Genomic DNA, 15,869 nt, shown 5'->3' on the forward strand with positions numbered 1-15,869 from the left:
TCTCTCTCTCTCTCTCTCTCTCTCTCTCTCTCTCTCTCTCTCTCTCTCTAAGATATAAGACTTGCTAAGGTGGCCCAGAAGAGAATGCCAATTCCAGCGATGTGTATTCATGCTCTCCGTGCCTCTTGGGAAGAGAACCACCTCTTGGCCTTGTTTTGGGAGGGCAGGGCCTTACGTGGCCACGGCAATAGCAATAACCAAGCAGTCATTTGTTGTCTATGGTCTTGTCTTTTCACAAGACAGTGTGTGGGGAGAGTCCAGAGGCATCACACTGTGTGGTGTAACAGACAGGGACAGGTGGAGTATTGACGAGCAGCATGCCAGAATATCGTCAGAGAAGCCAGGTACATGGTCCTCTTTGTGACTGGGAAAGTGGAGGAAGCACAGGATGAGTGTTGCATCACCTATGTGCCTTGTACCTTTGTAAAGCTTAGTGTAAGTCACAAAGCCAGTCTCTGCTAGGCAGTGATCTGCTCTAACTGAAGTGGAATCGGATGGCCTTTATGTGACAGGAGATTTATTGGAACCTTGATATTTTGAGCCGTAAAGGATGAGGATGAGGATGTGTTATTAGAGGGTTGGCTAAAACAGGGCAGCTGGGCTGCGTTGTAGAACTAGTACTTGTCTAGCATGTGTGAGGTCCTGAGTTCAATCCCAGAACTGCCACAACAAATAATTTTGTAGTTCCAGAGGTGCTGCCCAGGACTGTTGGTTTTTCTTTAAGCTTGAATGTGGTGAGCTCTATTTTAACGTAACACTTTGGTAGCTTTGTTTACTCTTTTTTCCCCCCAACCATATTAGATGTTGTAGGGACCCTTTTCCTAGAACAAATCCTCTGTGTATGTGGTGTGTGTGTGTGTGTGTGTGTGTGTGTGTGTGTGTGTGTGTGTTAGAGATTCTGGGGAAGTAGAAGCACCCTCTTTCACAGGGGGTCTGTAATATTCTGTGGCTTCATTTGCCTATCTGGTAAATGGAATCATTATGTCGTTAGGACAGTAATCTTTTATGGGAGTCTCTGAAACCCAGTACAGTGCTTGGCTTTGTGCTTCATACTCCCAGTTCCTTATCTTTGAGTGACTGGATAAGGCAGGAGTGGCAGCTCACACCTGTAACTCCAGTACTTAGAAGGCAGAGGCAGAAAGAAGAGTCACCACAAGTTTAAGGATATCGTGGTTTAAGTCCAGCCAGGGCTACATAAATAGACCCTTTCTCAAAGTCTCAAAAAAAAAAAAAAAAAAAAAACCAAACAAAAATGTACCTAAGTCTGTGATCAAGCTGCTTAATCTATAGACGGTTCATGTGGGGTTACTGATTTATCCCAGGAGAAAATGTAGAGTTGAGAGGTTTGCAAAAGCAGCTGCTGAGCAGTCGCTGTTCTGTAAGGTAAGTAGTGGGAAAGGCCGGTTCCTGGTGAAGAGCACACAGCCCAGTTAGCAATTAAGGGGCTTTGCTGCATCACAGCCAGCCAGCTGCTGAGACTTAGGAATGAGCTTTCTTGGTGATGGAGGTTCTCCTGTTTCTTGGAGACTGGTGACTCTCAGGAAAACTTGTCTGATGATTGCTGTCGCTTCATTCTCCTGCCCATGCCTCCCTGTTCCCATCGTCAGTTAAAATTCCACTTAAGCAGAGGGGTGCTTGCTGATGGAGAGCCTCTTAATTCCCTGTTTAGCCTGTTTAGCGCAGCAGTGTCTTCAGGTACACTGTATCTAGACTTGTGGCTAAGGTTAGCTGTTGGTGTGGGTCATTAGCACTTTGAGTCTGGAAGCTTCCTACCACTGTCTAGTAACCTGTGGAGCAAGCTGCGTTCTCTTTCTGTCCCCAGTTCTGACGTGGAGGCATCATGAATATTATGGGAAGAGAACAGTAGCCACTTGACAGAGAGGGTATCAGTTGTTCACTGCAGAGATGAGATGAGATCCCTAGTACGTGGTTCTGTAGGGAATTTGTACTCCTTAATTCTGTGCTTCGCGTTATTTGGGAAACTTTCTGAAATAGAAACATTTGGTATCACTATCATGTATTTTGGGCTTATGGTCCATTTAAATAGAATTAATCTTAAAATTTGTACTAAATTTTGTATTAGCACTGATTATAAGACTTACTTTGCTCTAATGTAAAATTAGTTATACTATGCAATACCCTGTCTTTAGTGTATATGTGTGTGTGCATGCATGCACGTGTGTGTGTCATGTGTGTGTGTGTGTATGTATTACATATATTTTTTTTTCTCCACACAGCTATGCAACCATATTGCTAACAGAAAAAAGTGTCAGTATGTTGGCAACTGTTCCTTTGCTCATAGTCCTGAGGAACGGGAAGTGTGGACTTACATGAAGGATAACAAAAGTAAGTTTGTGCCCTCTGTCCCTGATCCCCGTGAGCACAGTATGCAGCTCACATGTTTTGGCCACAGCTTTAGTAGTGCTGCTGCTGCTTGCTGGGAGCATGACCACAGCCTCCTTGGTCTCATGTGGATTTGGTTAGGCCACATTTGGTATGAATCTGTACTTCTACATCCTGCATATAATAGGTAACCTTCTTAAAAGTTGTCCAGGACAGCTCAGTTCCTCTGTGACTCTAGACAAGATCAGCTGTGGCCATCAGGTAGATGGAGTTTCAGAGGTGCTTCAGACAACATTTCACTTTTCAATTTAATTTTACTACAGAATCTTTGTTTGGTTTTGGTTTTTGAGACAGGATTTCTCTGTGTAGCTCTTGCTGTCCTGAAACTCACTCTGTAGACCAGGCTGACCTCAAATTCAGAGATCTACCTGCCTCTGCCTCCTGAGTACTGGGAGTAAAGATGTGTACCACATGTTTTGAAGGTGTAGCAACTGATAGGCAATCTGCATGCTTGTATGTGTTGAAATGGCATTTTGTGGTTGTTGCTGAACACAGTTCCTTTTTCTTCAGTACATGATATAGAGCAATTTTATGAACTCTGGCTGAAGAACCAAAAAGCTGAAAAAAGTGACGAGACAGCCAGTCACTGTAGCAAAGACAACGGGAAGCAGATTCACATGCCAACAGACTATGCTGATGTCACTGTAAGTGCCACTGCTTCAGGGCTGCCTGTGTGGCCTTGCCTTCCTCCTGTCTCTAAAGCCTGACTCTTGTTCCCTGCAGCCTGTCTCCCTCTGGTGTCTTTTCTTCTTCTATGTGGGTTTTTTTTTCTTTTTTTTTTTTTTTTTGCCATTAGCTCAAGTCTCCTTGTGCTGAAATTATCTTGCTTAAAGTCTTAATTTCAAAACCGTAAAGAAGCTTGGTTGGATCCTAGCCCAGTTAGTAGAGTCCTTGCTTAGCATGAATAATAAATACTCTGGGTTTAATCTCCAGCACCGTATAGACTGGGTGTAGTGGTGCATGCTTTTAATCCCAGCACTCTTGGGAGTTCCAGACTGAAGGGCCAGAAATCCAAGGTCATCTTTGGATGCCTGGCAAATTGGAGGCCATCCTGGGCTACTTGAGAACCTGTCTCAAAAGCCAAAAATGACACTTGAGGAGATGCACACCTTTCAGCTCATCACTTGGGAATCAGAGGCAGGTGATCTCTTGCGTTCAAAGCCAGCCTCTTATAGCAAGTTTCAGGTCAGCTAGGGCTCCACAGGGAGACCTTTATAACAAGTAAAGAAAGTATGAATGGCTTGAGCCCATCACTCCTGGTTAACTGATGTTAGTGCTCTGTGTCTGTAAAATAAGTACTGCAGATAAAGTTGGAAGTATGTCTGCTCTTCTCAGAGGAACCAGGTCCAGTTGGTGTATTTCTATGTTTATATATCAGTAATGTGACTCCCCCTCTGCCTCCATTTAAATGAAAGGCAGAGGTTCACTCTGTAGCCTGGGCTGATCTTGAATTTACACAAGCATCTTTACCTAGCCTCCAGAGCACTGGAATTATAGATGTGAGCCACCATGCCTGGCCAGTATTATGTGCCTAGTGTTCTTTTGTAGTCAGCCTAATGTGTTGAGCACCCTGCAGCCATGTGTGTGTGTGTGTGTGTGTGTGTGTGTGTGTGTGTGTGGTGTCTGTGCATGCATGTTCCTGACACTTGCTTCCTGCTTTCAACTCTGCATCTTACCCATGTCCATCACCACTGAGGGGCTGTTGTCTGTCCTGGTCTTGTGTGTGTATGCTCAGGACACATGTGAGTATGAATGTCTTATGTGTATTTCTGTCTTTGCAGGGCCAGCATCTTTACTTCCTGGTGCCTGATGCAAATCTAGTATTGTTGAGACTCACTTGTGTAGAATTGCTGCTGGTCGTTCTAGAGCTGAGCTGCTCTGACCTTGTGCAGGGTGTTAACTCTGCCCAGAATACTTAACTGCCTTCCCAATGACCTAGTTTAAACGTACAGCAGCTTCTCTGGCTTCCTTGCCTGTTCCATACTATAGTTGGTCTTGTGTTGATACCACGTCTGATTTTGGGTTATATGTCCCTTACCTGGCTTCCCCAGAGTGGAGCCTGGACTAAGCTCAGGTAGCAGTTCGAGATACAGGCTCTCAGGTAGCACATCTCCCTGCACTCTTTAGGTGGACTTCCACTGCTGGATGTGTGGGAAGAACTGTAACAGTGAGAAGCAATGGCAAGACCACATCTCCTCCGAGAAGCACAAGGAAAAGGTTTTCCACACTGAGGACGATCAGTACTGCTGGCAGCACCGCTTCCCCACTGGGTACTTCAGTATTTGTGAGAGGTGTGTAGGCCCCTGCGGGTTCCTTGTGGAGAGAGCTGATCACATGGTCCTTCCATGGTCATTGTGTCAGTAGACAGAGTAGGAAGTGGGAGGTAGTTTCATAATGGTGTGTGCCCCGGTAAGCCCTGGAACACCCAAAAACGATCTGCAGGTGCACCTACCTGTCCACATCCCCCTCACCACTTTTGGAGTCTCAGAGCTCTGTCACAGTCTCTGCTCATAATCAGTGCTCATCAAATTAGAGGTGGCCTTTAAGTTATATTTTAAATATAAACTTAGAATATAGCCTTGGGCTGGAGGGATGGCTTAGCAGTCATGAGCACCTGCTGCTGTTTGAGAGGCCCGAGGTCTGCTTCTTACTACATATATCAAGTGGCACACAGTCACCTTTAACTTCAGTTCCAGGGGATTGGACACGGTCTTTTGGTCTCATACATACTCAGGCATATTCATGTACATATAAAATAAAAAAGTATTAGGTGATGGTGGCACACACCTCTAGTTCTAGCACTCTGGAGGCAGAGTCAGGCAGGTCTCGGAGTTCAAGGCTAGCCTGGTCTATAGAGTGAGTTCCAGAATAGCCAGGGATACACAGAGAAACTCTGTCTTGAAAAAACAACCCTCCTTCAAAAAAGTACCATTTGTATTTAATTACTAAATTTAGAGCCTTTGACTTGGGGACACAATCAGAGGTATAGGATGCATAAGGCCTAATATCACAAGAAAACAAAAATAATCTTGTTGAGTAATTTTAAAAATCATAAAATCCTTAAATTTTTTTTTTTTTTACGTACCCTACCCCCCCTCCCCCAAACCTGAGGCTGGAAAGATGGTCCAGCAGATATGAGCACTACTTACTGCACAGGCATGAGGACCTCAGTTCAAGCCCCCAAAATCCATGTAAAAAGCCAGACATGTTTGCCTGTGGGAAGGGCAGGGACAGAGGGCTCTTGGAGCTTGCTTCCCAGCAGCATAGCTTAGTTTGGATGAGCGATTCTCGAATTAGGTGGAGAGTGACAGAGCAGGACACCCAGTGACCTCTTCTGTGTCCACATACCAGGCGAGCACTTCACCACTGCGCTAAGGCCCCAGCCATAGTCAGGACTTTCTGATGGGAGACTTTCAAATAGTTGATAGTACTAATTTATTCCCTGTTGTGTATATTGTGTCCATAAAAGATTTATATCCCAGGCTTATGCTTCCTAACTGGGTCTGCGAGGCAATTCTGTGGTTAGAAGGGACATGTGCTTAGTAGGGAGGAGGCGCTCTGTTCTATCCCCAGAAGGAAATAAGAGAGTGAAAACGACCCCTTTATGACTGCAGGAGGTGTATGCAGATTTGCCACACAGCTGGAGGAGAATGTGTTTTCAAGAGACATGACCCTGTTTCTAATTGCATCATATACTCCTAACAGGTATATGAATGGCTCCTGCACAGAAGGAAGCAGCTGTAAGTTTGCACATGGAAATGCTGAACTTCATGAATGGGAAGAAAGAAGAAAGGCCCTACAGATGAAACTCCAGAAAGCACGGAAAGATCACTTAATTGCCCCAAATGATAATGACTTTGGAAAATATAGTTTTTTGTTTAAAGATTTAAAGTAATATGCTGGCTTTTATGTAACCCAATCAGAGCACTGACCAGAAAAATTGGAAGTGTTGAAAGGCACGTAGCAGAGGAGCTGCAGATTTTCTGCTTGATTGGCATCGATTGTTCCTCCTGAGCACCAACCCACAGTAGATAGGACAAAGGCCTGGCTCAGCTCTTGCGGAGCCACTGGCATCAGATGGCGAAGTGATTTGCTGCCAGGGTGCTGTCTGTTGGACAGAAGTTTGGATGAGGTGTGTTGGGGAAGCGGGTAAGGTTGAGGATGACTCTGAGGTGAGAGCCGTGGCCGTGAGAGGATAATGCATACTGGGATAGGAATACAGGATAGATGGAATTCCTTATGTGTTTTAGTGGAACGAATTTATTTAATATAATAAAGTCTGCTACTTATCTGTATGTAGGTTGCTAAAAAGGATTTTCTTAACTCAGATTTTTAAGCCAAATAACCATTTAGCACTAGTGTCTGTTAAATGGGTATTTTCTGTATTTGTATGTCTCATTCTGATAAGGGAACTGATGATCATGCACATCAAGAATATTTTGAAAATAATCAATTGACACAAATTTTATTTCTTGGTCTTTTGCTGTTTAAATGATGATTTTTGAAAGATTAAATGTGTACTGCTGGTATTATGTAGTGTAAGGACCAATATTGCTTGTAATAAAAGATTTTAGAGATGACTTTTATAGTTTTGGTGTGGTCTTTTCTCCATCAGGAGTTACTGGAACTGTGTGTGGGGTGCTTGGGCTTGAGCCCAGCACCTTGTACATGTTAACTGGACACTGTACCTTTGAACTAAATGCCAGGCTGATTTTACTTTTTGAGGCAGTTGAATCTGTGATACTCCCACTGCTGCTTCCTAAGTGGTGATGATAGCCTGTATCCCTAGGCTGAGCTCACCAGATATCTTTTCGTTTTGGCTTGAGACAGGATCTTACATGGTTTAGTCCAATCTAGTTTTGAACTCCTGATCTTCCTGCCGCCACCTCTCAAGTTGCTAGTTAGGATTACAGGAGTGCCCCCAAGCCTGGGTGTACAAGTGAGTTGGGTTTTATTTTCTAATTGATTATTCATGTGGATGTGTGCACACCATGTGTGGGGGGATACATATGTGCCAGTGTGTGTAGGTGACAACTCTGATCAGGTCTCTCCTACCACTTTTACGAGGTTCTGTTGACTGAATTCAAGTTACCACTTTTATTTATTTTTTTGCTGAGGTCTCTCTGTGTAGCCCTGGCTGACCTGGAACTTGCTCTGTAGGTCAGGCTGGCCTCGAACTCAGAGATCCACCTGCCTGTTCTTCCCAAGTGCTAGGATTAAAGGCATACTCCACCACCTACTGGCCCCATAGATTGTTTTTTAAAACAGTATTTGTATTTGGACAGTGAGTGATAAGCTGCAAACTGGAAGTACAAGGAAACAGCTTTTCTCTCTACCCTAGTGCCTCAAAATTTAGAGTGATTAAGAGGGTTCTCATGGTAACTGACACCCTTTGGTGTCAAATGATAAGCTGGGAGAGGTCAGCTTCTTTTGGAATTAGAGATATGAGCTGCAGGATCCTCAGAGGCTCTGCATGTCCAGCACCCTTAACAGGATCTTGGGGTCACTGACAGACCACTGAGGGCTTGTGTAAGATGAGACACATGGAAAAGCTCATCTCCCTGCAGCCCTAATATCTTTCAGAGGCAGGGACCAGCCAGGAGGGAGGAAACTAGTAGGGCTGTGGTTGGTGGGTAAGGGTGCATGGTATGCTGCCACTGAGGCTCCATGAGAAACCCCTGGTCAGAATTACTTCCTCAGGATGAATCTCAAGAGGTGGGAATGCTTAGAAACCTAGGAAAGAGTTTGGGTAAGCTGCAGGTTGTTAAGGTGAGTAGTGTATATGTGTGGGAAGATGGGGGGCACCTCCAGTACCCAATTGATAGTATGGAAAACTAATACTAACTGGCACATGTTAGGACTTGGTTATCTCCATGGGTGGTTTAATAATCTTACAATTTTATGTGTACAACATACATACCAGTGCCAAAGGAGGTCAGATCCCCTAGTACTGGAGCTATAAATTTTTATGAGCTTTGTGTGGGTGCTGGGAATTGAACTCTGGTCTTCTAGAAAGAACAGCCAGTGCTCTTTAAATCACTGAGCAATCTCTCCAGCCCCACATAGGTGGTTTTAAAATTAACATTTGATCTAGGCTATTTCCCCCTCCCCACCAACTTTACAAGAAGATTTTAATTATGTGTGTGTAATTGTGGGGTTACACATGCTCATTAGTACCTTGGAGGGCATCAGATTACCTGAAGTAGAGTTACAGGTAGTTGAACTACCTATATTGAGAACCAAACTTGGGCTTTCTGCAAGAGCAGTACTCTTACTACTGGGCCTTGTTTCCAGCCTCAACTAAAACTTTATTTATTTTTTTTTACTTATTTTTATTATTCTTTTTTTTTTTTTTTTTTGAGACAGGGTTTTTCTGTATAGTCCTGGCTGTCCTGGAACTCACTCTGTAGACCAGGCTGGCCTCGAACTCAGAAATCCGCCTGCCTCTGCCTCCCAAGTGCTGGGATTAAAGGCGTGCGCTACCACTGCCCGGCTAAAACTTTATTTTTGAAATAGGGGCTTGCTAAATTAAATTACTCAGGCTGGCCTTGAAATCTCTGTAGTCCTGGTACACGTGGTCCTCTTATTTTCCTGAGCAGTTGAGAATCAGTTGTGTGCCACGAAGCCTGGTTTAGAAAATTACTTATACACAACTCATGTAAACCTCATCTTGGGGGTTGAAATGAAGAGAGTGTAGTTTAGGCCGGCCTCGCAGTCCTATTGCTGGGATACTAGGTGTGAGGCAGTCAATGTCCTGACTCCGTTGCCTTCCAAGCTTTAATCCCGTCTGCTTTCTGTTTCTGGGGATTTGTCCATCAAGCACGGGTCATAGAAATGGGATTACACAATATACATCCTTCTACTTACGTCTGGGTTATTTTGTTGAATGTAATTACTTTACCAATTATCGGTACTTGTCTTAGTTTCTACTGCTGTGATAAACACATGAACCAAAGCTACTTGGGGGAGGAAAGGGTTTATTTTGGTCACACGTTTACCATCATATTCCATCGTTGAAAGAAGTCAAGGTAGAATCCTGAAAGTAGAAACTGAAGCAGAAGGCATGCAGCGCTATTACTACCCTCATTACACTGGTGCAGACAGACTATGGTGCTGAGCAGGCCGGTCTCCGTCTCATTACTGTGTCCTCCGATCCTTCTCGCCTCTGCACGAGGCTCCCTCGCACCCCTTTCTGAAAGGCAGAGATAACACACTGCGCCTATGCCCTGCAGGGTCTGTCGACCAGAGCACGAGCGACAATCACGGCTCCGAAGTCGAGCAAGGAACAACTAGGGGCCGAAGCGTGCACGGAAGGAAAGATCAACGGAAGAACACGCTAGCAGACATCACCAACTAGCTTCCGGATGTAGGGGCTGGCAGTCCGGAATGAAGGGCGGGGTCGAGCGTGAGTGACTGCAGGCCTGCGCAGAGTCTGTACAAGAGAGGCGGGACCCGTGAAAGGGTGACGCGGCCGCCAGTGCTGCGAGCACCCGCGCAGACTCCGTAGGCTCGGGGGGCGTGGCACCAAAAGGCGTGGCTTCGCGGGAAGCTAGCATTCGCGCAGGTTTCGGGTCGGTGGGCGGTGCGTCTCTGAAGTGTGGCTGACGTGGAGAGTCCGGGTTAGTGGGCGCTGCTGGCTGCGAGGTCCGGGAGCGACGTGCGGGGCCGGGTCCCCGGGCCCGAGGTGGCGGCAGCGGCAGTATAAAGCCGGCCACGGGGAGCATGTAATGTCGGAATGCGGAGGCCGCGGCGGCGGCGGCGGGAACAGCAGCGAGGACGCCGAGGACGAGGGTGGCGGCCCCCAGGGCTCCGGCTCCCTCAGCCCGGCCGGGGCGGCGGCGTCCTCCGAGGGCCGGATCCGCCGCGGGCTGCGCGGCGCCTCGCTTATGGCGCGCCAGAGGCCGGAGCTGCTGTGCGGAGCCGTGGCTCTTGGCTGCGCCCTGCTCTTCGCCCTCAAGTTCACCTGCAGGTGAGGCTGCCGGGACTCGGACTCCGCGCTCAGAGCTCTGCCAGCCCGGCTGCGCGGGGTCAGCTCGAGGCCTCCGAGGTCGGGGGGATGTACGTCTTCCTCGGGGAAGTCGAGCCTGACCTTGCCTGCGACCATAGGCTTGACCTTCCCGGCGTCCGCTGTCCCCCACTGTCGTAGTTCCGCCTGGAGATGTTTCAGGGTGCTGCTCCATACCAATTATGTACTGAGGGCTTTGGCCATGTTTCTGAGCTACTGCTCACCTGTTGAGGTCCCTTGGGGTGCACATGTCAATTCTTGCTCTGTTTTAATTTATTCCATTTTCCTTAATGCTTGCGGTGTGGTGATTCACAAGCCATTTAGGGGTCTTAGTCGCTTTGGAGAATCCAGGCACGCACTTGATATATTGACAGTGCACGTTTTGTAGTCGGCACCCATTAATGCTGAAGACGAAAATCCTCGTTCCCCAGAGTTCCCATTGTGGTGATGATATACAGTAAACAGACACTTCAGAGACCTTAATAAGTGTTGTGCAGGGAGTAGGATGATGAGGGTGGGTAGGACAGAAAGGGCCTTCGTAAGGAAATGGCATTAGAAGCTTACACAAGGAAAGGAAGGGGCCAGTGGTGGAAGATCTGGGGTAAGATCTATTACAAAACAGTTAAATGCAAAGATCTGGAGTTTGGCCAAGCTTGGTCTTTTTGTGAAACTTGAAAAAGGCCTGAGTAGGCTGGAGTTTAGGAAGAATGGAAGCTAATGTGTCTCCCTTCAGGAAATTGCATAGATACAAGGCTTATATTTCAATTGTACTCTTCCTCAGATCATCACTATATCATTTAAGATTGCAGTTTATAAAATCTCTTGTCACTTGACTTCATGGCACTTCTGTCCGGAAGGAGATTCATCTGGGCACAGATTGAGTGTAATGAACACAATATGAGATCCCTAAGGTCAAGATGGGTCAAAAATTGGGAGTTTTAGGGGGAAGAGACCAATATTTTAGTGTGTGCAGTGTGTTAGGTGCTTTGCTACTACCAGGATTAAAGGCACTAAAAGTGGCACCACACCTGGCCTGGAGTTTGAATTTTTTATCTTGAGCAACTAGACTTTTATTGTCTTTATAAGGAAAATACAGAAAGTATTTTACAAGGTGGAATATTGCAACTTGGCATTTGGATTCAGATTAACGTCAAAGAATTGACTGACTTCAGTTTGCCCAGCTGTGAAAACAGTGCTCTGTGTTTGATCTGAGACAAAAACATGTGACTTAGTGGATAGAAGTGACCTTTGAGACGGCAGGAAGATCGAAGTCTAAATCAGTCTGGGGAGCTGGCAGGATGAGCTCCTTGACTGCTTCTGGCCGGGAGAGTGAGCCGGTAGTCTCACATCCTGAAGCATCTTTCTGTGGTGCTGGAGAGTGAACCTGCAGTCTACACCTTTTTATGGTGCTGGCAATAGGACAGCCTTTTTCATAAACTCAGATGAATTTTTAGGGAGTTTATTTGGTAGAATGGTGTCAAGATATGATGGTACAACTGGCCATGGCATTTCTGTTGCTCTTTCCTTATTTTAAGATCTTTAATGAGGACAGAGGCTTAAGGTGGAATACATTGGGTCTGTTTTTCAAATTTAATTTTATTCATAGTACAAGTCTGAAATAAATGACTGCCCTCCTCAGTGCTTAGCTGAGTTCAGAGTAGGTGGTCTCTAAGAAGATGGATTTGGAGTTGAACCACAGTGAGTTAGTTACTGTGGGTATTTTGGGCCTCCCATCTTTGCCCAGTCTCCATGAATCCATTCTGCTTGCTTTCCTGTGTATGTTTATTAGGAATAAAGCAGCATGTGTGTATAGTTGCCTTTAGAAGGGAGGTTTAAGGTATAAATTTCATATAGATTGAATTTACAAGCTAGCAATATGGCTTAGTAGGCTAAGCACTTACAAGCCTGACCATGTGAGTTTGATCCTAGGGCTCATGTGGAAGGAGAGAACAGATTCACGTTATCTTTGACTTCCATGTGAATGCCTGCACTCACACACATCATGTAAATCCACAGACAGTAAACAAGTTTTCTCCTAAGACAGTTTCTCTGTGTTGTCCTGGTTGTCCTGGAACTCACTCTATAAACCAAGCTGCCCTCAAACTCAGAGATCCATTTGCCTCTGCATCCCTGAGTGGTGGGACTGAAGGCTTGGGCCACCATGCCTGGCCATCTTTTTTTTTTTTCTCTTAAATATAAATATGTCTTTATTGTTCACAACCAATTCTAGTTTTTTGTTTGTTTGTTTGTTTTTTGTTTTGTATGTGCTGCATAAACTTAAATGTTGTAGGAAGTCTCTGATTTACATATAATTTTTGAAAAATGTAAAGCAAAAGTTGAGAGATGAAAAGGGTCTGTGGTAGAGCAGAGGGCCATGTTTCTCTTTCTAGGTTGTTTAGTTTTTGTTTGGTTTGTGTTTATCTGACTTTTAACTTTAAGAACTCCTCTGCACCTGTAAAAAATAGTAAGTTGATGTCACCTGTATTTATCCCCAGATTGCATTATTTTATGCTAAGTGTGTAGTTTTTCTTTTTGTTTGTTTTTGAGACTGGGTCTCATGTAGTCCAGGGTGATTTCAAACTCAAAATTCCTGATCCTACTACCTTCTCCACTCAAGTGGAGTGAAAAAAACCAAACCAACCAACCAACCAAACACTAAATTATGTGTCTATGTATATGTGCACATATGTGTGGGTGGGTGCACATGAGTACAAGTGCCCACAGAGCCCAGAGGCATTGGATACCCTAGAACCTGAGTCACAGGTGGTTCTGGGCACACAGGTGCTGGGAAGTGAACTTGGTACTGCTCTTGTAGGTACTCTCCTAACTGCTGAGCTCTTAACAGCCCCCTGGCTTTGTATTTGAGTCTCACTTTAACCCAGGCTGGTCTGGAGCTTACTGTCTGAATGCTGGAATTATAAGTGTGTGCCTTCATGCCCAATTTAACTTGGATTTGAATGGTAGGAAACTAATTCCACCAGTGAATCTCTTTAGAACACATTTCCTCACCTCTCTGCACAGTTGTCTGCTTATATGTCATTCAGGCCTCAGCTTAAGAAATACTTGGTTACCACCTCGTCAGAAGCTGCCATGTCCTCATATTTTTGAGTCGTTGTATAAGGGATTGCACTTCTCAGGTTAGGGAAGTATCCACTATAGGTAGACCACAGTGAGGAAATGTTTCAACAAGTAAGTTTGTTCCTTTGAACTGAATTGTTGTTTGTTTGTTTGTTTGTTTGTTTTTTCTGTTTTCCATTCCATTATGGCCCTTCATATCCACCTTTTTTTCCCTGTTGGCATAATTATTTTGAGATTCACTCAAGTTATGGTATATATTAGTAGATTTTTATTTGCCTTTTTAAAAAAGTTTTATTTTATGTGTATGCAAGTTTTACCTGCATGTATGTAAGTGAGTGCACTGTGTGTGCATGGTACCTGCAGAGGCCAGAAGAGGACATTGTGCTGTTGTTGCTGCTGCTGCTGCTCCTTCTGCAACATCTGTCCATCTGTCTGTCTGTCTGTCTGGGGAATATATGGTTGTCAGAGAACAACTTGCGTTAGGTTAGTTCTCTCCTACCATGTGAGTCTCTGGGATTGAACCCAGGTCCTCAGCCTTTAACTGCTAAACCATCTTGCTGGCTCTTGCTTGTATTTTTTCTCAGTTTTTAGTAGTATTTAATTGTAAGAATATTCACATGATGTATCATGCCAGCCTTTATGCTTACTTCTAACATTCATTAATTCGGTTTTTGAAATAAGATATACTTGTGTACCCCAGGATGGTGCTTGATACTGTCTCTGCTTCCTCAGTGCTGGCTTCTGTGTTTTTATATTTTAAAAAATATCTCTTTTAGATGATAAATAACTGGGGTTTGTTTTGTACTAGTAGTCACTTCTTAGTTGAATGGCTTAATATTTTTAAATTGTGATTATTGATACAGTTTTTTTTCATACCTTCTGGGTTTTATTCTTTGCTCCTTTACTTTCTTTTAGTGTAATGTATTGTTTTAGGATGCTGTGGTCAGGGCTTTATGCCCTAGCATTGTACACACGTGCCTAATGTGAGAACTGTGGCCTCTTTGACTGCCGGGAACCTTTCCAGTTAAGGGCCCTCCTTTGTTCTTCACCCTTCTCACCATTGGATTAGTGTTTGTGTGTAGAAGTCTATGTTATTGTTGCGTTTCCCTAAATGCTCTGGATAGATATAGGTCAACTCCTCTTAGTAAATTATGTTTTCTAAAGTTGAGTCAACTGTAAATCTCTCCCATAGGAACTGCACTCATGGTGGTGTGTATGCTTTCCTCCTCCGGGAGTTGTAGAGCAGTAGCAGCAGTGCCAGAGATCAGTGGCTTTTGTGGAGTGTCAGACTAAGGAGATGATGCCGGAATGTTGGGTTGTGGGCGATGAGACCATGGGTCATGTCATTCTTTACTGCTTTCCTAACCCACACCTGCAGGGACAATGCCCAGCATCTGTAGTGTCCCAGCCAGGTATTGCCTTAGCACAGTGTATTGGTTTTTGTTTAGGGCACTGACTTGCAAATACTTACTTTCTTACTCAAAAGAAGCCTTAAAAAAAATCTTCTCTCTTCTTCCATACAAAGCTGTAATGGAAGAGAAAAAGTAAGTGGAGAAATTGTTTGTGTTTACTCTTTTTTAGTCGAGCAAAAGACGTGATAATACCAGCAAAGCCGCCTGTCAGCTTTTTCTCCTCGAGATCTCCGATCCTTGACCTCTTCCAGGGGCAGCTGGACTATGCTGACCATGTCCGCCAGGATTCTGAGGTGGTGGTACTGTTCTTCTATGCCCCATGGTGTGGCCAGTCCATCGCTGCCAGGGCAGAAATTGAGCAGGCAGCCAGCCGGCTTTCAGATCAGGTAATATGTGCTTTCCACCCAAGCAGTGATTGTCAAATCTGTATTAGAGAGGATGGCCCCTCAGAGAAATTGTGCCAGACTGGCACTGATATCCAGGTAAACTCTGGAACCTTGTCAGGTGCAAAGCCTGTGAAGAAACAGGAAGAAGGGTCCTGTCGTGGTGGTCAAGGGGCAAGAGTGAGATTCAGCTCCATGGCTTCAGGAGATGGTGTGCTTGCCCAGAATACCAGGTTGTATGATACAGCACTGAAGATAGTAGCGACCAAGAACCTCAGCCCTCTCATGTCCAGTTTATGTGGCTTGTTAACTCTTTTATGTTGTAAGTGGCACACAGGCCATGGTGCAGGTATGGAATTAATAGACAACTTGAAGTACTCCTCTACTATGTTTATACAGGAAAAATTTATGAATAAAAAGACTAAAGATTGCCAGGTGTAGCTGGGCGATGGTGGCACACACCTTTAATCCCAGCACTTGGGAGGCAGAGGCAGGTGGATTTCTGAGTTCGAGGCCGGCCTGGTCTACAGAGTGAGTTCCAGGACAGCCAGGGCTACACAGAGAAACCCTGTCTTGAAAAACCAAAAC

At 45.0% G+C, this 15,869-nt stretch overlaps 2 protein-coding genes across 6 annotated transcripts in view; both read left to right on the forward strand.

Annotated features, from left to right (window-relative positions):
• The window catches only part of Zc3h7a (zinc finger CCCH-type containing 7A), a 36,060-nt gene extending 29,077 nt beyond the window's left edge, over positions 1-6,983 (forward strand). For all 3 annotated transcript variants that reach the window (XR_003712787.1, XM_028778323.1, XM_028778324.1), the window contains exons 20-23: positions 2,238-2,346; positions 2,914-3,047; positions 4,531-4,694; positions 6,109-6,983. Coding sequence is in view for 2 of the 3 variants with exons in the window: in XM_028778323.1 (XP_028634156.1) it covers positions 2,238-2,346; positions 2,914-3,047; positions 4,531-4,694; positions 6,109-6,298 (597 nt within the window). In the remaining variant the exon portion in view is untranslated. The remainder of the gene's footprint in view (positions 1-2,237; positions 2,347-2,913; positions 3,048-4,530; positions 4,695-6,108) is intronic.
• Positions 6,984-10,007: 3,024 nt separating this feature from the next.
• The window catches only part of Txndc11 (thioredoxin domain containing 11), a 56,985-nt gene continuing 51,123 nt past the window's right edge, over positions 10,008-15,869 (forward strand). For all 3 annotated transcript variants that reach the window (XM_028778341.1, XM_028778343.1, XM_028778342.1), the window contains exons 1-2: positions 10,008-10,372; positions 15,068-15,284. In XM_028778341.1, coding sequence (XP_028634174.1) covers positions 10,131-10,372; positions 15,068-15,284 — 459 coding nt within the window. In that variant the 5' untranslated portion in view covers positions 10,008-10,130. The remainder of the gene's footprint in view (positions 10,373-15,067; positions 15,285-15,869) is intronic.

The sequence above is a fragment of the Grammomys surdaster genome, unplaced genomic scaffold (assembly GCF_004785775.1).
Source record: "Grammomys surdaster isolate TR1022 unplaced genomic scaffold, NIH_TR_1.0 334, whole genome shotgun sequence".
Lineage (NCBI taxonomy): Eukaryota > Metazoa > Chordata > Mammalia > Rodentia > Muridae > Grammomys > Grammomys surdaster.